Source organism: Chanodichthys erythropterus, chromosome 18, assembly GCF_024489055.1.
Source record: "Chanodichthys erythropterus isolate Z2021 chromosome 18, ASM2448905v1, whole genome shotgun sequence".
Classification (NCBI taxonomy): Eukaryota; Metazoa; Chordata; class Actinopteri; order Cypriniformes; family Xenocyprididae; genus Chanodichthys; species Chanodichthys erythropterus.
In genome coordinates this window covers 18,540,666-18,562,418 of record NC_090238.1, presented here as the reverse complement: position 1 = coordinate 18,562,418, position 21,753 = coordinate 18,540,666, and the positions used below count along the sequence as shown (strand labels likewise).

General features: G+C 35.5%; 1 protein-coding gene across 19 annotated transcripts in view; it reads left to right on the top strand.

The window, feature by feature from the left end:
• Window positions 1–4,512: 4,512 nt before the first annotated feature.
• The window catches only part of cdc42bpaa (CDC42 binding protein kinase alpha (DMPK-like) a), a 75,242-nt gene continuing 58,001 nt past the window's right edge, over window positions 4,513–21,753 (top strand). For all 19 annotated transcript variants that reach the window (XM_067366544.1, XM_067366542.1, XM_067366541.1 and 16 more), the window contains exons 1-2: window positions 4,513–5,644; window positions 18,632–18,723. In XM_067366544.1, the coding sequence (XP_067222645.1) occupies window positions 5,467–5,644; window positions 18,632–18,723 (270 nt within the window). In that variant the 5' untranslated portion in view covers window positions 4,513–5,466. The remainder of the gene's footprint in view (window positions 5,645–18,631; window positions 18,724–21,753) is intronic.

Below are 21,753 nucleotides of genomic sequence, written 5' to 3'. Positions count from 1 at the left end.
ACACAGAGAGAGAGGGACTTTTATTTATTTAAAGCAATTAATACAGCATAAAATTGTGATAATGTATTTAGTGCAAGGTCCAGTTATTTGTTGCATTAATTTCTGCCTGTATTTCAGTTCATTCCCTTCTACTTTCCGACTTTCCATCTTTGGTAAAAGCAGCAGTGTATTTGGAAGAGCAGAGGAGAGAGGAAAGTGTATTGAGAAATGCCCCTGCTGTCCTATGAGGGAGAGTCATTATTCCACAAACAGAGGCAGCAAATCCAGGAGTGTGCTGAGGGGATGTGGATTGGAGGGAGTTTTCTCAAGGGGGTGATTATCCTGTTACTATTGCAGGACTGCTCAGACCTCTTCAGTCCTGCCAACAGAGGGACTAAACTTACCCCAGTCTGTGTATTGTGTATTGGGGCCACAGGTTGTCCTGGGATGTCAGACAATGAGGGCACAGGAATGGCTGATGACGGATCACGTCACGTCAGACAGCTAAGCAAATTTACTTGCTACACAGCCATGTTTTCATGGTAATCGTGTTATTATCTGACGCTGTTTGTCAGGATGGGCAAGACAAGTACAATCCAATGTTTACAATCAACATGGCTATTATTATTCCAAATGAAGTCAATAGCACTACAGATAAGATACATTTTATTTAACATAAATTTTAAGAGCTAAAATTTATACTGAACTGTAAAAAATTACCTTTGAAACATGTATATTTTATTCACTTTTGTGTAAAATATAGAAGTGCTGACATGGAAACTTGAATTTTCTGCAAACCAAATATTTGAAAACTCCATTTGATGTGTTAGTAGTTAGATGATAATAAGGCATAATATTAAAAATGATATATATATGAATTAAAAAATTAATAATCTGTAGAGCTCAGAAATACTAAATTAATATGTTTACACAATTGCATCTCTGTCAAAAACTCTTCTGTTATATTTCTCAAAAATGTGATCTAACGTTTTTCCCCAGTAGTTTGAGTAAATGTCATAATGTATGTACACCATTATAGTTATTTTTTAACTGTAGTCTCAGTATTTTAATTTCAGTGTACATTTTCAGTAAATTCTAAACTTTCTGTCACTGTAAGATATTTTATGAGACGTTGAATGTTTTGAATACACAGCATCATAACAAAAGATCTTAGGCCTGAGACTTTCAATGAATCATTAAGTGAAACTATTATTTATACCTATAGACGGTTGTTTTGGAGGGTGGGGTGTTACAACTGACTTTCTTTGATTTCTCCATGCTGCAAATTCTAGCACATCAATTAATTAGATGATCTAGACTGAAAGTGGTATTTCTCATATTCTAATTGCATATGAAAAGGGATCAGAAGGATTAAACCAACAATAACACTGTCCTGCATTTTCTCCCTTTTAATCAAGAGCCCCAATAAACACAAAAGGTGTTAATGATGATCATTATAGACCCTGTTCATTGAAACCAGCCCAGCTACACAACTTAGCTGTCCTTAATGTTTACTGCTATGATGGAGGGCTTTATTTGATCCGCTATCAAGACTAATAGAAATGAAATTAAGATATTCAGCCAGACAAACTGTTAATAAACAGTCTGGTTTGGCTTTCTTTGCTTAAGAATGCCAAACCGAATCACAGTTTGTCTGCATTCCATAAATTATGTTCATTCATTCACATCCCAGTTATTTCCATGAATACCATGCAAGCGGTTTGAAAAGTAGTAAATTAATAATTTAAATGCCCAGTAGGTGACGCTGCTTTACCATGTTTTGCATGGAATTATCACCAAATTGTCTGGAGAAGATAGTCAGTTTATTATTTCAGTCTCCAGGGGGAGCTCTGGCATTTGCAGATTTGATCACAGAATAGTAAATGAACATTATATATGTGCATAGCATCGCGCCGGCGATGAACCTTCAGCATACAGTGTAAACACATTTAGACCTATGTAATTATGCCATAGTAAAATCAAAGATGTTATTCTGAGTCGTAATGACATAATTCTATTTAACTTGTCATGATAATTTCAGTCATTTCCTCAGAGGTTCAACTTTATTTTCTTCATTAATAATTAAATTCATCGTGTTTGAAAAGTGCACTGCTTGTCACATTGGTACCGCTTTGATGTTACTTAAAAATTGAAGCCAGCAATTAAAGTTAACTTTTTAATTTTAGTGGAATTAATTTTGTTACATTGTACACTTGTTGTACTTATACTTGGAAGTGCACAGATAGAAGCATCTTTTTAGAATTTTCCATTTATTAACATTTTTTATGTATAATTTAATATACCAAAAGAATGCTCTTACCTTCGAATGATGGACACTTTATTAAAGTTTCTATATAGATATATAGGTTACTAAATAAAAATAAAACATAATAGATAGACAGATAGATAGATAGATAGATAGATAGATAGATAGATAGATAGATAGATAGATGATAGATAGATAGATAGATAGATAGATAGATAGATAGATAGATAGATAGATAGATAGACAAGCAGACAGACAGGCAGACAGATAGATATAAATAGACAGATATGCAGACAGCAGAGAGACAGACAATAGATAGATAGATAGATAGATAGATAGATAGATAGATAGATAGATAGATAGATAGATAGATAGATAGATAGATAGATAGATAGATAGATAGATAGATAGATAGATAGATAGATAGATAGATAGATAGATAGATAGATAGATGAAAATGCATATTTACGGCTGTACAGTAGAGGGCGCAGCTCAAACAAACCTTTCAGCTGTGCTAATATTTTGGATTAAAGAAGAGTGGGATAAAGAAGAAGGAATTTCTAAATCAAATATAAAGTAATCTTTGATTATTAGTATGGTTGAATTCATTGAAGAAGAGCAGCAAAGACATTGGTTAATAAAGTGAGATTAAACATGTAAAGTATATTTATGTAATTTAATAGTTAATTATTACAGGTTTGCATAAAATTCTGAGATTGCATATTCATTTTGAGGGGAAATACTGAATGTTTTTGTGCAAGTGAGATGAGTAAATGCATGTTCACATTTGGTCTAGAACTACAATAGCCATCATGTTCACACAGTGCGCATAACACCTCTGCACTTTATTTCTCTCAACATGGGGAGAGGAGAGCTGTCAGTCAATAAATGTGAAAAAGTAACTTGAATTACTTTTTTGAAAAAAAAAAAAGTAACTTAGATATTTTGTTGTAAATTGAAAAAGTAATGCATTACTTCACTAGTTACTTGAAAAAGTAATCTGGATACATAACTCAAGTTACTTGTAATGAGTTACCCCCAACACTGATTATAGCTAATATAAATAACACTAACTCTAATGTAAATTTCAAGAGTAAAGGAACTATTTCAGCTACTTAAACAACTAAACTACAGTAAATCATCTGTATAAGCATATTTGATACAATCATAAAAAATGAAAGTTTGAACACTTGTAACCCCAACCTGCCCCACCCCCTCCAAACCACCCCACTCACCTCCCTAAATTCTCTGGTTAAAGGGTTAGTTCACCCAAAAATGAAAAAAGAAAAAAAAAAAACGACTTATATGGCTGATTTCAAAACACTGCTTCATGAAGCTTCGGAGCGTTATGAATCTTTTTTGTCAAATCAGCAGTTCGGAACACCAAAGTCACGTGATTTCAGCAGTTTGGCGGTTTGACACGTGATCCAAATCATGACACAAAAGATTCATAGATTCACTAGATAAGTCAGTATTTTGTTTTTTTGGGGCACCAAATATATTCTCGTTGCGTTATAATATTAATATTGAACCACTGTACTCACATGAACTGATTTAAATATGTTTTTAGTACATTAATGGATCTTGAGAGAGAAAATGTCATTGCTCCCTATGCAGGCCTCACTGAGCCATCGGATTTCAACAAAAATATCTTAATTTGTGCTCCAAAGATTAACGAAGGTCTTACGGGTGTGAAACGGCATGAGGGTGAGTAGGCTAATAAATGACATTATTTTCATTTTTGGGTGAACTAACCCTTTAAGCAAAACAGCTGTTATAAACGTGTGTATTTATGTATTTCTGTATACGTGTGTATTTATGCATGTATAATTATGTTTTTGTTTATGTATACGTGTTTACATTTGTGTTTATATTTTTTGTAGGCCTATTGTGAAAGTGTGTCCATCTGTCTGTGTTTGTATATGCATGTGTGTTTATTTATGTAAATGTAGTGTATTTATATTTATTTATATAGTATTTCTTTAGAGTGTCTGAGAGTTTGTATGTATTCAGTATCTATGTATGTGTGGTATGTGAATGTCTCCTTGTATGTAGGCTACTGTATGTTTATGTAAATGCATGTATATATGTTTATGTGCATGTAGGCTGTGTATGTTTATTTTGATATGTGTGTGTGTATCTGAATGTGCATGACTGTGTGTGTGTGTGTGTGTGTGTGAGTGAGTGTGAGTGTGAGTGTGTGAGTGTGTGAGAGACAGACAGACAGAGAGAGAGAGAGAGAGAGAGAGAGAGAATCGCCATGTTTCTCCTCATCATTCCTGAAACACACTCAGCGGCGGCGGGCAGATGAGAGAGAATCACCCCGTCACCCCGCATCCACACCACCACCACCATCCTCCTCATCTTCACCCCATCACCATCATCTGACGGACTTCATCCTCCTGGCAGGACTTACTTTTTGAGGAAATATTCATGGGAAAAGGGCTGAGGAAAACTTAAGTGACACTCAATCGGTGCCTTTGGAGAACTTCGCTAAACTCACTTTTTTGCGGATATAAACACAACTTATCCATCTTTTCCACACAAGTAATGCCTTAATATCACATTTGGGGGGCGTGTCATGTTATTTCTGTTGGTTTTGAGAAGAATTCTCTTTGAGGACGAGCTAAAATCTGTTAGCCTGTTAGCCGAACGTCTTTATTAGCCGGATCATTAGCATCAGTTATTTTAACCCGTTAAAGTTGAACAAACTGGGTATATTTTAAACTTTATATACTTGACATGGTTTGACACTAGTATTTCTTAATATTAATACACGATTTTTGTATTTATATGAGAAAAAAAAACACTTAAGATACATTGTGTCGTGAGAATGTTGTTAGCTGGTTAGCTTGGAGTAGCTACAGAAAAGGCACTTAAATATCTGTAAATTAATATTTACAAAACGCAAGATTTGAATGACTGTTTTACACAGAAGGGCAAGGACTTTTTTTTTGATAAATGCTTATATTGTCTTTTCCCATCTCATTTGCTGGTTTGTTTATTTTTCACTGAGTATATTAAAAGATGTAACGTTAGTAAGTTTTATTTGTGTATGAAATTAAAATTAGTTTTGAGTTTACTGCAGTTTTGTAACTGCATTTTACTGTGATGATGGGTGGGCTACTTTTATAGCTATTTACAGATCCCATACAGAGAATATCTGCATCGATTTTAATAACATTACACTACATTTTTTGGACTGACATTCGTTTTGAACCATGTCTGGAGAAGTGCGTTTGAAAAAGCTGGAAAAACTGATCCTGGATGGTCCTGTTCAGTCTAATGGACAGTGTTTTAGTGTTGAAACTCTTCTGGATGTTCTCATCTCCCTTTATGATGAGTGCATTAATTCCCCACTCAGAAGAGAGAAGAACATTGCCGAGTTTTTGGATTGGGGTGAGTATTGTGCTTTAAGACATTTTTACACTTATTAAAATCAATGCATTTAATGCCCAGACTATTATAATCAATGCATTTCATGCCCAGACCATTTTAAATCAATGCATTTCATCTTTGCATTTGATGTTCAAACCCTCTAAAACCCAAGCATTTTATGTTTAAAGCATCTTAAGTCATTACATTTATTGATTAAATCATATTATTGTAGTACCAAGCCTAAGTTCAGTAGATGTTTGGATTTTAAAGTCATCATAAAGAAGGATATTTCACTAAAGTTCATGCAACAAATGTCTTTAAGACACATTTGGCAGCACTGAATCATAGGTGTGTGTGTGTCCAGCCCTGGAAAAGTCAAGTAGCAACATGCTGTTGAATTCTGAGCCATCATACCAGCATGCTGAGCAGTATATCATGGAGCAAGAATAGAAATTAACCTCAGTAAGGGAGTACAAGTTATCGGACTTTGATTAAACAGTGTCACAAACGATTTCTATTTAAAAGTGCATGTGTTATTAAATGTCTTAAAGGGCTAGTTAAAAAGTTATGAAAGAAATCTACTTTTGCTTGTGGCAAAGTGTTCTGACACTGAAGGATGTGCTATTCACTGTCATGTTGATTGATCAAACTGGTTCCCCATAGGAAAGACTATAGCTGGTGGGATTGTGCATGAATAAGGTAGAAAAAGTCCCCTGGGCCATATGGTGTCATTCTCTTTATGAATAACACTGCTGACGTATGAAATATGAAATCTCCCTCTTTTGTGTTATACAAAGCATTTCACCAAGCATGGAATATGACAAGGACTTTTGTTGTGGTAAAGCTGTAAATACATTAAATGAATTCAAGTAGACATTGCTGGGAAGTATTAAGTGGCCAGTCATGTGACTAAAATGTAGCTAAACTTATACAGTGTAATGGAAAAAGCAGTGTATTGTTTGAGTATGTTTAATCAGGGGCCTCATGACTTGGCTTAACTAATAATAATTATAACTTTAAACTTGTTAAATGTTTAAGTTGAGCAGGAAATGACTGGAGCGCTACATCACATTCCACCGTGAATGAACATAGTGTGCCATTTGTTTGTTTATTTTGTGGTGTGACTTGCAGCTACCCTGAATGACCTGAATTGTAAACATTCCTTCCATGGAAGCAGAAGGCATGATGCATGCAGTATAGACTGAACAAGTGCAGCAGAGAATAATAAAAGCACACAATAATACAAAGGATAGATCATATTGTTGGGGAACACAAAACAATTGTGAATCTATGCACTTGTAGACCTCTTAAGATGAGCATATATGCTATATTTTTGGCTAATGTTTTGCAATAAGACAGTTTGATTCTTTCATTCTCGCAAAATCATCGATGCTTAGATGCTTTCCTTTTTTTTTTTGTTGTTGCATATACTCTTTAAGGCTTGGCTACTGTAATGAAAGGAATATGCTCTTCAGGTAATTGACTTGTCCTGTAGTTTTAAAACTTCAGTTCAGCATTTTAAAAAGCTGTAAACAGCTCTCTCCGTTGCATTAGGCTAAAATGATCCTTACACCCCTTTAAGCCACAGGTTAGTGGAGACGATGCCAGGACAAGATTGAACTCGTGCCCAGATCAGCCAGATTTGTGTTATCTCTGCCAGGGTCCTGTGACGACCACATGCTTCAGATTGGATGCTTTAATTTTTATCTGACAGTTGACAGTTTTAGAGATGGTACATGTAACATCCATCATAACTGATGTCATGGTTTGATTTATAAAATCTAGAGGTGAAATACATTGATGCATTCATGTTGAAATGTTTCTTTTGGGGTTGTATAGTGTAGTTTGGTCCGATAATTAGGGGTGTAACAGTATATCGTGTCACAATATATCGCAATACAAAAATGCAATGTACTGTGTATAGTTCACCCAAAATTAAAATTACTGTGTGAGAAAAAATTCAAGTTTACAGAGTTTTAGTGTCAGTTCTGCATTTAACTATATATAATGTTGAACATAATGTATAATAATGTAATGGGGGAATATTTGTGGGCCCTGAAAATGCCAAATGTATTTTTTACCAGTAAAAAGTTGCCTACATTATTTTAAATATATATACTCAATGACAGTGTGCAAGCATGTTTGTATTTTTCTGTATTTTCAGCTTCAGAATCATGAATATTTTTGTTTTGGTGTCACCATTTTCCTGTGCATTGAGTTATCAGCACCAAGTCCAAGCCTGTTCATTTCCACCCCCAATGTAATACCAAATTTAGCATTTTAATCAACAGTTAATTTTTTGTTAACCTTTTACCATATGCCTTGAAGTATCGCAATAATATCATATTGTGAGTTCAGTTTCGAATTGTGACATGAGGGTATCGTTACCAATCCCTACCAATAACTAAGGTTTTTGATTCAAACCAAAAGCTAAACCCATGAGCAAAATGGTAATCACAGGATATATAAATAAAATGTTTTTTTTTTTTTTAAAAAGCATTTTCGTCAAATTTTCATGGTTTAATCAAACTTGTAGGGTCATTAAAAAAATATTCCCTCCAGATAGGGCTGAACTATTAATCGAAAAGTATTCGAAACCGAAATTCAGATCCTCTAAACGCACAATTTTCCCTTGCCGGTTATTTCGATTTTTACTCCTGTTAATACTTTCCCCTTAACCTGTTAGCGTTCCACTGTACCACCACCCATGGTACAAATACTATTCAAAAGAGATCTTAGGAAGGGGTAAACATACTACTGCATGAGATGTACACAAATCTGCTGAAATGAAAACTTAATGAATAAGTGAATGTACAATAGTTGACTGATTGATCGGTTTTGTAAACTTACTACTGCGTGTAGTCAAGTGACTCCGCCCCATCCAGTCAGCAGCATGGAAGTAACACGGAGGCGAACTCAAACGCAGAGTTAACACCAGAAGTGAGATCACTTTCACTTGCGTCTTTACTAAACTTTGTCAGTTGTATGTATTTTAAGGCTTGCCAGTTTGGACATTCAGGTGATTTTAGACCATCGGATGTGTATCATTATATTGAGCTACTGAGCTGATGCATTGTGGTGGCACACAAACACTCATACTGTCAATGCTGTCCTGTGATTTATCACTAAAGTAGCTTAGAAACTCAAAAGTTATTGCATATATGTTTCTACTTTTGAAGTAACTACTTAGAGCCCACAGCTTCACAATTAATAGATAGACTGTATGACTAATTCACACATGGATTAATGAATTCTCATTAATGAATTCAAATAAATGATTCTTCTTTTATTCTTATTTTATAAAACTGCTAATTCTTTAGGCATATTCATATGGTCACAGTTCACATATCATGCATTTTTAAAAAAATAAGTGTGGCAAGTTGAGTCTGTTTACATGCACAATCTTGCTGAAGCAAGATCTGATCAGATTTGCTTGCTTTCCAACCCGCGTTTTGCATGTCTTTGACATTTTGACATCAAAAGAGTTTTCTTGCATTTTCTGTTCATTGATGTGCATGTGTTAACCCCTTTTTATAATTAGCCAATTTTTGACAGTTAGCATTTCTTTGTACTTTTAAATGCATTCATTGAATAATTAGTAATTATGCCAATTTCATAGTCTTTCTGCTTTCTGTGCTGATCTGAATGAGGCCTGAAAACTTTTATTTTAAGGCAAATGTAGGAATGTGCAAGTCACAGATGCTGTTCAGGCCATGCTGTTCAGGCCCAGCTGTTTGAAAGAAAAGGCTGACTCGGTGGACGGTGACTAACAACTACCCTCTGGTATTTGAAGAAGTCCCCTTGTATAGTGAGTTCCCCCGGACAGCTGGTTTAAATTGACAACCCAGGCGGTTTTATGTGACTATCCTGTCACAACCCCAACATCTTCTACTTTTCCAGTGTTCTAGCTTTCATACTGTCTAAGTTTATTTATGCAGGTTGGGTTTGCTGTCTAACCGGTCTCATATTTTAGGATTAGATTTGTATTAACTTTGGGAGGTTTCTCGTATTCAAAGTTTGAATCCTCCTCATCACAAGCTTTTCCTTTATATTTAGTCCTCATTTGTATCTGCATTATGGCAAGTCAACTCTTGTTTAGTCACTGTGATTGGCAAGACCAATATGATTTTTAGGGATGGGTATAATCTTGTTGTCTGTCCTGAACAGATTGGGTTTAGGACCAGACTTGTTCCTCCATTGTTATTGGCTTTCTCACAGATGAAGACAAGGGCCAGTGCGTAAACACTATCGGGTGTTTTTTACAGTTTTAAAAGTTTAATAACATGACTGATCTTCAGATTATCAAACTAGCTTATGTTTGCAGATCATGTTGTTTTTGTCTTTCTTGACACATAATATTATAGTTTTGTGAATTTGAGATTAATCACAGTAGTAAAAGATGAACACCCCTAATTCTTATGTTTTTAAGGTTGCATTACATATATCACCATTTGCAGGTTGTTTTGACTGAAAATGTCAGCTTTTTATATTTGTTTATTGATTTCAGATTTTCAATCACTGTTTTTAATTTTTTTTTTAAGTTCTTAAATGATCATACCTTAATTATTTAATTTTGATTGATAAAACTGGTCTGAAATTAATAGTTTTTGTTTCCGTTTTAGTATATGAAATAACCCTGTCACATTAAATGAAAGCTGACAATTTATTTTATGCAGACATTTCACAGCAAAAATGCTCTTGATGTTGGAGTCGAGAAGAGCAGGTTTGAACACGGCACGCGCTCACAAGTATATCTGTGAGTCTTTCTGCAGTCTGGCTTTATGCGCTTCTTTCCCTCTATGGAAATCGTGTTTTAATGATCCTGCCAGTGTCTTTGCCTTTATATGGTCTCCTAATGCTGGTCTCTTGGGTATTGCAGGAGATAGATGGTGTGGTTCACTTGATTTGCAGCTTTGTGTCCCCTTACGCTGGAGACTGTGACAGTGATATATACACAATGAGCTTTCTGCATTCAGATCTTTAAAGAACACCGACCCGAGCATGCTGCAGTTGTTTTGAACACTTTAGACAGTGTAGGTTCTTCTTAGGAAGGCTTGACCTTTAAACTGTCCTTCATTAATAGACTTTATACACTTTCCCTGGTTGATGTGTATTAGAGGCCATGATGGCAGTTCCAGGTGGTCTGTTTTCCATCTGTTTCTAATGCCCTGTAAAAATGATCCTTGACACAGTGGTAACATTTGATATTCACAGCATTGTTTATGTTTACATGGAATCTTGCTCATATTCCACAAAGCTGTGTGTAGATTTCATATCAACAAATCAGTCACCTGACATTTTGGCTAATGGAACTTGTTCTTTGCAGCTTGAAATGTTTGGCCTTGAGGTGTGTTCACTGTGTGAAGCAAGAAATGATATATACCATGCTATATATCTTCCATGTTAAGTAGTTGTGTGTTGATAGACCAATATAATGCTTGATATTCAGCAGATTTTTGGCATCGACTGATAAATCGGATAAATTTTGGTGTTTTAAATACTAGAGGTTGACTGATTTTGCCGATAAAGATTATGAACTAACTAGGTTGGACTAACGTGCTGGCCGATAACCAATTAATCAACCAAGAGTTTTAAAATGGATACTGAACAATGCTTCCCACTGGTTTGGAATATACTTGCGGTAGTAGCCAGGTGAAAAATCGTCCTATTACTCACGGCACAAAAATGGTCTATTACATGTGACAAACAACAAAATAATGTGTGATTTTTTTTTTTTAACAATATTTTTATTTATTGAAATTCATTTTAATTAGATAGGATACTATTACATTTAATTACATACTAATATTATGCATTATTATGCCTAGTACATTATGCAAAATTACAGCATTTAAATGGTAGAGTTCTCCTTGTTTTGTCATATAGTGTCACTCTCAGTGAATGGGACACAGATTTTAAAAGTAAAATCTATATATTGAATAATGTCAAATAATGTTTTCAGTCAGGGGGAACATCCCAGCAAGAGACTACAATAATTACTATGAATTAAATGGAAATCAAATTAAATTGTGTAACCAAAATACCAATAATGCCCAGAAGAAGAAGAAAAAAAACTAAGCGTATGACTTTTAATTATAAACAAACCTGAAATACACAGGGACTCTTATTTTGGAACGTCTATACTATTGCGGGCTGATTCTTCAGATGAGAGAGAAAATATGCTTTCTTACAAATGACTCTAAAACATATTATATAAAGGCCATAAAGTAGACTTTGTCATAATTCATCAACTGAAGCGCTGCCTTTATGAAATATCCACCGTGTCTCTGTAGCGCATGTGGGCGGGAGTAAACAGTTCTCGTGCACACAGAACGAGTAGCTAAGAAACGAGTAGGGCGAGGGGAGATTTTCCACTAGTTATTCAATCACGGATGGTTTCATTATCTCGGGTGGATAAAAAAGTATGAAGGATAAAAATAATAAAAGCAAAAATGTGTCTTCAAATATACTTGGGCCGCTGTTAATATACCTGGGCGGCCCGCCCAAGTAAAGTCTATGTGTGGGAAGCACTGCTGAATGAAAACAAACATAACACATATAAATTGGTGCTGAACTTTAATACAAAAATAAAAAAGAAAAACGGCACTGAACCATGAAAATGTAGTGTACTTTTTAAATATATATTAATATATTAATTATACCTTGTTAGTTCATAATGCATTAACTAGAATTAAGAGATATAGCTTTAAAATGTAAAAATTCTTGAGGAAATGTCGAAATTAACAAATGAACAATATTAACCTTAGTTAATGTTACAAATGGACTCTAAACGTGCCGATAAACGGTAATATATCACGATAATGAGCATGCATGATATTGTTAATGTGGGCACTTTAAAATACTGAGAATAATTATTTATTATGAATTATTCAGATTTTTAGAATGCTGAATGCATTTTAAGAATACTTTTCAATCAACTAGATAAAATGTACAATAGGCATCTATTTATGAACTTTTTGGAGTGTCAAAGTTTCAATTGCATAGCTATCTATTGAGGTACAGAAAGCTCTCAGATCCTCATCAAAAAGATCTTCATTTGTGTTCCAAAGATAAACAAGGTTTTACGGACTTGGAACGAAAAGGGTGAAGTCAAGTCAAGGCACCTTTATTTATATAGCGCATTTTACGATGCAGATTGTGTCAAAGCAGCGTTACAGTGATAGAGGGAACATAATTTTGTCTGTACAGCAGCTCTAGAAGAAAATGGTGTCATTGTCCAGCTGTTCGGTACTGATTCATTCCAATGTTAAAATCATTAGTAATTAATTTAGTTTATTTATCTATACAGCAGCTCTGGAGAAAACAGTAATGTCAGAAGGGTGAGTAATTAATGAGATAATTTTCATTTTTGGGTGAACTAACCCTTTAAGAGGTTATCCAATCATAACAGTGGCCATTTACATATAGAAGTTTTATCTTAAAGCAGCTTGTTTTAATTCTATGGGTGTGAGAGAAATTGGAAAATGGTCAAGTGAGTTTCAATCAAAGGGATTTGCTTATTTTCCTGTCAGGCATCCTTCAGTAATGGTGCTGGCCTCACTTCTATGGAAACAACAAAAATAAGATAAGAAAATATGGTAAATCTGACCTCTCTCGTCAAACACGCAAATCCAGATTCCACGTCCCTGTTGAAATCCCTTGACTAGGATGTGTCTTTAGTGTCATACCTTTGGCAAGAGTATATCATTTCTGTACTAAAGAGATTCTATAGACATAACTAACACACTGTAAAATGACAGAAAGCAACAATTGTTTATGGCTATGGCGGCGTAGTGGTTAAAGATCTGGGTTAGTTGTTGGTTTAACCTCACAAGGGCTGATCAATGAATTATCATGCATTTGAGCAAGTAATTTAGCATCACAATTGCAATGCAACAATTTAATAGTGAAAATTACAGTGAAAAAGATAATGTGCTTCTCATCTGTGTTTTTGAGGTTTACATCAGAATGCATATGCCCAAGGGCGTAGATTTGGTTTCAGCTTTAGGGGGGTTGAACGTTGGTATGGTTTTGTATTGTATTGGGGGGGTTGTAACTGATGGATTTGAATATTGGGGTGGTTACCTCCCCCCATCCCCCCCACAAACTAAAACCCCTGAATAGATTGGAAAACTAATCCATATGAATTGAGTGGTTTAATCCAAATTTTAGCTTTTTATGATGAACAGATTTAATTTAGGCTTTTACTCATATATGAACATCGATCGGCGGACGTAAATAGAAGCGCAACTGAACCTTAATGACACATGACAACGTGTACTATGATATAGTGTGCTATGTAACACATGAGAATGAACCTTATTGGTTCTCGCATGCCTCAAGCAAACATGCTCGAGCTTCTGTTTATCACAACCGATGTGTGAGTTGATGAATGTTTACATGTGAATAAAAGCCTAAATTCAATCTGTTCATCATTCAAGCAATCGTGTCTCTTCAGAAAATTTTTACTAAAATTTTACTCAATACATATGGATTGGTTTTACAATCTATATATGAACTTTTTGACGTGTCAAAGTTTCAGTTAAGTAGCTGTGTATGGAGGGAAAGAAAGATTTCATCAGATTTCATCAAAAACATCTTAATTTGCTTTCCAAAGATGAACAAATCTTAGGGGCTTGGAATGACATGAGGGTCAGTAATTAATGACAGAATTTTCACTTTTGGGTGAATCAACTCTTTATATATTAAAAATGAGTAACAACTACTTTGTTGCCTACTGAATAGGTGCTGATATGTAAATGTGTCTGAATGAGCAAGTTAGTTCACTTTAAGGGTCTGGATGCACTGTTAATATGGTATTTGGTAGGGATGGGACAAAATATCGATAGGGCAATATATAGTTGTTCTTCTCTGTGCGATACGAGAATCGATATGCTGGCGTAGGGCTGGGCGATATATCGAATGCTTTTGTCACGCGCATTTCGTCAGTAAAGGCGGTTCCCTGATTACCGCTAAATAAGCCACGCAATATCGCGTTCAATATCGATATGAATCGCCGTCGATATTGAACGCGATATTGCGTGGCTTATCAGTGAACTACGGCTCTGTCTATTAAATGCCGTTTCATTTGAAAGCAGGTGATGGCGATTTAGCGGTAATCAGGGAACCGGCTTTACTGACGAAATGCGCGTGACAAAAGCATTCGATATATCGCCCAGCCCTACGCTGGCGCCAAATATCGATATTTTAATTAATAAAATAAGGCGCTCTAAATAGATTTCCCTGCTCACAGCGTCTAAAAATGCACGGAAAACGCAGCCGCACAGTTTTTACCTTCTTTCCAAAGTGTTCGGGAGCTTGCACTAGGGCTGGACGATTAATTGAAAAGTAATCGAAACCGAAATTCAGAACCTCTAACCGACGTAATTTTCCCATGTCAGTTATTTCGTTTTTTTAACCCTGTTAATAGTTCCCCCTTAAAAACACACTACCACGTGTGTAGCCACGTCACTTTGCCCCATCCAGTCAGTGGCATAAAAGCAAAACACGGAGGTGAACGCCGGTTCAACACATAGTGATGGCGTGCGAGTGGTGAGCCTTGCGTCTTCACTAAACTTTGTCAGTTGTATTTGTTTTATGGTTTGGACATTCAAGCGAATAGACGATCGGATGTGTTTATTATATCAAGCTACCATGTTCGCGCAGCTGCATTGTGGCCTCGAACACTCATACAAACAGTAGCTGTGCAGAATGTGAAGATTGTGCGCACTGAGGAGCAGAAACTAGTTGTCAGTGCTGTCCTGTGATTTTCACTAAAGTAGCTTAGAAACTCAAAACTTATTACAGCATATATTTTTCTACTTTTGAAGGAACTATTTACAGCCCACAGCTTCACAATTAATGGAGAGATGGAATGACTAAGGCTGCGTTTACACTGGCACAAGCTCACATCTGACACAGATCGGAATTAGTTACACACGTGTAAACACAAAAATCCACACGAGATCCGATTTTTTCGCATCCGATCTGAGCCATTTCCAAATGTGGTTTTAAAAATCGATACATATCTGATCTTTGGACATGCCACCTACGTCTAAACATGCATATCCGATTCCCATTGGAATTCCAAGCCATCACACGGCGAGGGTGGCACGTTTGCTCACTAAAAGGTAGCTTTAATGTTGTATTATGAAGCAGACATGCTTGTATGCACTCGCACTAAAAGTTCGCAGCTTCAGGTGGGAACTTTATCTAGTTATCTATTTTTCTAGAAAGAAATTGCACACTCACACATACATTCAGCAGCTGAATGTCAACCTTTGCCCGGTTAATTTAAAAGAGACCGCCATATTGTTTTCCGTATAAACGAAATAATCATGAAGACGAAGAAGTTTAGCAAAGGATAAACATAGCCACTGTGTTAGCTCTACTGCTGTATATATTTATGGAGTTTTTTATAACTAAAAATCCCGCCCTGAACAGCTATGATCAGCGTGGACGACAGAACAAAACCTTGTCAGAGCCGCAATGTGTCGCAGACGTGTGCAGTGTGTGTGCGCGCTTGCCGCGTGTGTACTACATTTGAAATAATGAACTTGAGCGTGCAAAAGACGTGCCCTCTGAACTGTGAATGTTGAACTGTGAATTGTTTTCATTCATGTCATGTGCGGGGCTCCGTATTTCAGCTCTTTATGAGACGAGAAGAAAGGTTGAGAAAGCACTCCAGGTAAATTTTGAAAATTGCCAGGTTTATGTAAAATAAGTTGATAATGCAGTTAGATATGTTGGTTTACACACAAAGAAAAGTTTAAGCTTTTAATAAATACAAGAATAAAAGGTTTCATTTACTTAAAATTTTAAATTCAATTTACCTAACTTTTTGTGATGTTTTCTAAGTTTAGACTTGGAAAAAAGAGCGCAAACCTTCACTTAACCTTTTCACAGGCTTTTGGTTTCATATCGTGAAGTATCATTATAGGACTGTCTAGCAATTTATCGATTATCGCAGAATTGCCGTATCATGGTATTATCGTTATCGTGAGCCATGTATCTTGTATCGTATTGTGAGGTACCCTGTGATTCCCAGCCCCAGTATTGGGTGGTTATTTTAAATGAGAATGAGCAATATTTTTTCCATTTTAGGGTGAACTGTTTCTTTAAAAAAACAAATGTGCTTATATCAGAACTTTTTCAGTATTTGGTTTCAGCTAACTACATCAGTTTTTTATTATGCAGGGTTAACTGAACAGCACAAGGCTCAATGTCTGTATAAGAGACACTATTTAATGCAGTCCAAGTGAAAAGAGATCTGTCTTTGTGTCTGATCTCTAGTGCTGGCAGTCTTGAGCTCAATGTGACTTTCATTGACCAATACAGAGTTCATTCATAAGCTGTGCACAGTGTTGTAGCTGTATGGTCAGTGGCGGGACGAGCAACGACAGACATAGTGGATGTGGTGTTGTCAGGCCTCACAGAGGTGTTTATTATTAACGTAAAAATAAATATAAAATGTCCATGGGGATAAAAGTGTCTAAAATAAACAGGATCTGGTGTCCTCATTGTGCTGGTGCACGTGCAGGAAAGGCAGTGATCGGATGGGTTGGTCCAGGTAAAGGGGATGGGGTCTCGGTGGTCGCACGGGCTTCCCTCCTTGGTTCAGAGCTTGAGAGGCGGCGACTTCTCCAGCGGCTTGAGGGGCAAGGTGCCCCAGCCATTCTCAGCCTGACAGCGGCAACATGTGTGTCCCTTCATGGGCATACGGGTCTGGTGACTGGCATATGGGTCTGCCAGTCCTGGTTGTTACAGCGCCCCTCTTCTCTTTAACGCCCACTTCAGTTGGTAACCGGGCGAAAAGGTGGCGGTGGTAATAAGGGTGAGGCAGCTGTTTCGTCACAGGTCTTCAATAGAAAGTAGCAGCCTTTCTACAACTTATCATACAATTATTTATAGTTTACCTGTCACAGTTTGAGAACATTTATGGACTCAAATAAATGTTTCTGAAAAAAACGTGAGTGGTTTGTCCATGCAAGACCTGCTGCCACAATGCAAAGGTGTTTTGGGTGGATTTATGATGTACTGGGTGGTTGCTAGGATATTCTGAGATGTTCTGGATGATTGCTAGGTGATTGCTTAGTTACTGATCCAAGTCAAAAAAGCTCACCGCAATTCTTTTTGAAATTCTAGACTAGTTAGGGTTAAGAAAAACAATGAAATTAAGAAGAACCAGTGTTAATTTAACATATTTTAACAGCTATTAACAATTAGGCTTAAATGTATCAAATTCAAAAGTGTTAATTGCCCTCCTTGGCTAATTGAGTGAGTGCATCCTCTTCACATCTTTTAATAGGAACCATTTGTGCATCCTCTCAACCACACAGTAAATCCTATTTTGTGTGCTCCATAAAAAGATATGAAAGTCATAATTGCAGCATTGAAAACAGAAACCATTGTCTATAATGTTAGTCATTGTACAGTGGCCCCATACTTGGTGCTTTGGGATTGTACACAATTATGATTTTCCAGGATCAGTCGCAATAACAGGGTTAATGGCAATTTCTCCTGCCATTCATAATAAAACACACACTTGTATGACAAGCTTTCTTTGTAAGTTCTAATTGGGTGCCAGGGGAAATTAAAATATATTATCGCAAAATAATCAGGGTCTCATATCACCCTGAGCAAGTTTTCATATTTCAAATTTTTTCATAATGACAAGACGACTATCTGCATTCCTGCTACTCGTCAAATAAATAAATAAGTGGACATGAAATATTGATTGAGTTATTTAATTATGTGAGGAAAAAAGTCACAGTGGCCAATTTTTTTTTTAGCTCAGTCCCTGCAAGAAAGACTTTACTGTGGTACACCATCAATCTGTCTTTCACACCTGCTCAGAGATACCTCTGAACTTTTGACTTGTGTGAATGTGCTGTAACTGAAACGGTTACAAATCCCTTCGAAAAAATCAGGTCTTTATGGCACATCATAGTGAAGTGATGGATTTGAACGTCTTCGACAATAACTCCATGCTGTCTTCTCTCTCCCCAGCCAAACCGTTTACCTCTAAAGTGAAACAGATGCGATTGCACAAAGAGGACTTCGAGATACTGAAGGTCATTGGTCGAGGAGCTTTCGGTGAGGTAAGCATCCGTCTTGTGTTGAGACTGCATCTGAATTCCTATACTATCCATAGTATATAGCAGTGGCTCTCAAGTGATGGTTTGTAACCCAAAGATTTTCTGATAAGGTTATTTTTTATTAATAAATTAAAGTGCTCCTATTATGCCTTTTTTAAGGTTCCTAATATTGTTTTGGGAGACTCCTACAACAGGTTTACATGCATGCAAGGTCAAAAAACAGTTTTGTTTTCTCATACATTTAATTTAACTTTAATAAATCTTTAATTTTAAAGACAGTTTTATTTAGTTTTGTGCAATAAAAATTTTGGTATTACGTTGGATTGCCATTTGATGTCTGGTGTTAAGTCTAAGACCTGAAACACAACCAGTTCACAACCACTCGTATAGGGCTGCACAACGATTAATCACGATTAATCGTTTGCAAAATAATAGTCTGTGTTTACGTAATATATGTGTGTGTTCTGTGTATAATAATTATGTATATATAAATACATGCACATACATGTATACATTTAAAAAATATATACATGTATAAATAAATATACATATTTATATATATTTTATATTACATATAAATATTTTATATATATAATTTTTTTCTTAAATATGTACATGTATGTGCATGTATTTATATATACATAATTATTATACACAGAACACACACATATTTTACGTAACAGACTTTTATTTTGCAAACGATTAATCGCGATTAATCGTTGTGCAGCCCTAGTTCATCCCAAATATTGTATATTTTGTAAAAAATAGCATGTCAGACTTGGCCAGATCTGTGCATGCTAAATAAACCAAATTGTTAATTAATAATGAATTTTAAAGTAATAAATTTAACGAAATTAAAACAAACATGCCTGTGGTCTGCAGTCCAAAAGTGATAAACTCTTATAAGCTGGTTCTTGTACTGAATCAATCAAAATTGCCACAGCTATGAAACGGTGAACTGTTTGGGAGCGGAACTGAATTAACATCTAACGGAAATAACATATACAGTCTCGAAAGAGTTTGTTTTTTATTTAAGTAATATTTATAAAATAGTATTGTTTAGTATGTAGTTTAGAACTTTCCAGTACTTTCACCAGTGAACTACATACTCTGCAGAATGTAGAAGTGTGTGAATTGGGAAGCAGCCAATCAGTCATTTAAGCACCAGAGAAGTGGTAATGACCCTTGTTGGTGAAACTGTTGTTTCTTGGGCAAATAATTTTTTCATGACCGAAGATATGCCAAGTTATTTTACGTGTCATAAACTGAGCAGAGTACAATTTTATACTCTATGACAACATGAAAGTGTTTAAGTGTGGGGTTTTTTTTGTTGTTTTTTAAAGGTTTAAAGGGGGGCATGATCAAAAAAGTTAAAAAACCACTGGTTTAACAAAAGCTAACAGTTTAGCTGCCAGAATCAATTTTCATTCTTCAGGTTCCGTTCAAAGACCATGACACTGTCACCATCTGCAGTATGAGAGTACACTGAGCAGATGCTGATGAGTGTCATGCTCTTTGAACGGAGGTCTTTGTAGTTGTCAAAGGGTCGTCTTTGTGTTAAGGTTGACCTGTCACCCCTGCAGCCCCGTGCCGCCCTGATCCTGGTTTCTGACAGGAGCCAGGCTGGAGCACACTGCTAAGATCTCTGGCTCTTCTCTGATCAATGATTATTTAATGATTGATATTAAATTAATCATTTATACGTACTGATTTTAGATTGATCATTTTTGTAACTGTGACACTGGAGTGCATGCACTTCTATCTAGTTTAATGTTTAAAAGTTAAAATTTAATTGCAAGTACCCTAATACAATAACAATTGTTTTTATCATTTCCTTGTAACATATCCTTATTAAAACAATTTTAAAAATTTTTATAGAATCTTTAGTGTTGTTTTGCTGGCTGAAATGTTTTATAGGGCCGAAATCATTGACCGAAAGAAACGTTTAGTTAGTGCTCCTCTGTTGGCACGTTTTGACGGTGTTCAGCATCTATTTCGTGCACACAACGTGGATAAGCTACAACAGTTAGCTGTGTGGACACTAGCTCTAAATTGAATTAAATTCAATTTTAATCAGTAATTAAATGGTTTCTTAAATCTAAAATCTTTTAGTCTGTGCTGTTTTCTGTTGATGCATGAACAAAAATCACTAAATATTTGTAGTACGCCTGCCATCCATTAATCGTGGAAAGCTTTGTTACTTTTATTATGAAGTAAAGTCTCAACTTTAAAATTCTGCTGATTTTATTATGAAATTCAAACAATAAATGTCATTTTGGCGCTCTTTAATACGGAATGGCAGATGGCTTTAGCCGCCTCAGTTCAAGCAGCAGCACAGGTCAAGCACACGTGAGCCTCATCTCATCTCCTTTTTACTACTCGTTACAGCACAAAATAAACATGGGTGAACACCAGAAGGTATGTTTAAAGATTTACATTACAACTTGCCGAAATCCTGTCTCATGTAATCGCTTAATATTTCAAATGGGGAAAGTTGTCTGTAAAACAGCTTATAGGCTATACAATGTCGCTTAATGTTACATTTACCTCAAGAAAGCTGTTTAATGACCATAAACTCATTAGTTAGCTCGAAAAAAATAACTAGAGAAGAGCATTTTGCTAAATATATGCACTGTATTACATATTCATTACATTTTTACTCACCTGTTAGTGATGTCTTCATTATTTAATGTATTTTGAATAAATCTGTCATGAAGTTATTAGCTTATTGTAGTTTAAATGTTTATATTTCACCAACAAACTGAAGTAGAAACAATTCTTTTATTAAATTGTTGATATAAAAACTGCCTTATGTGCAGTTTAAATGTTTGTACAACTCAGTTTTAGCTATTTGAGTGTTGATTACTAAATACGTTATATTAATTATTTATATGTTTTATATTAATAATTTATTATTTATTTTTGGTTTTGGCCCAGAATTTTAATTTCAGTGCATCCATACTATAATGGAAAGTTGTTGTGTTTTTTTAGTTTGATAAATTAGGAAGTTGTATTTGTAGAGGACCAAAGTTA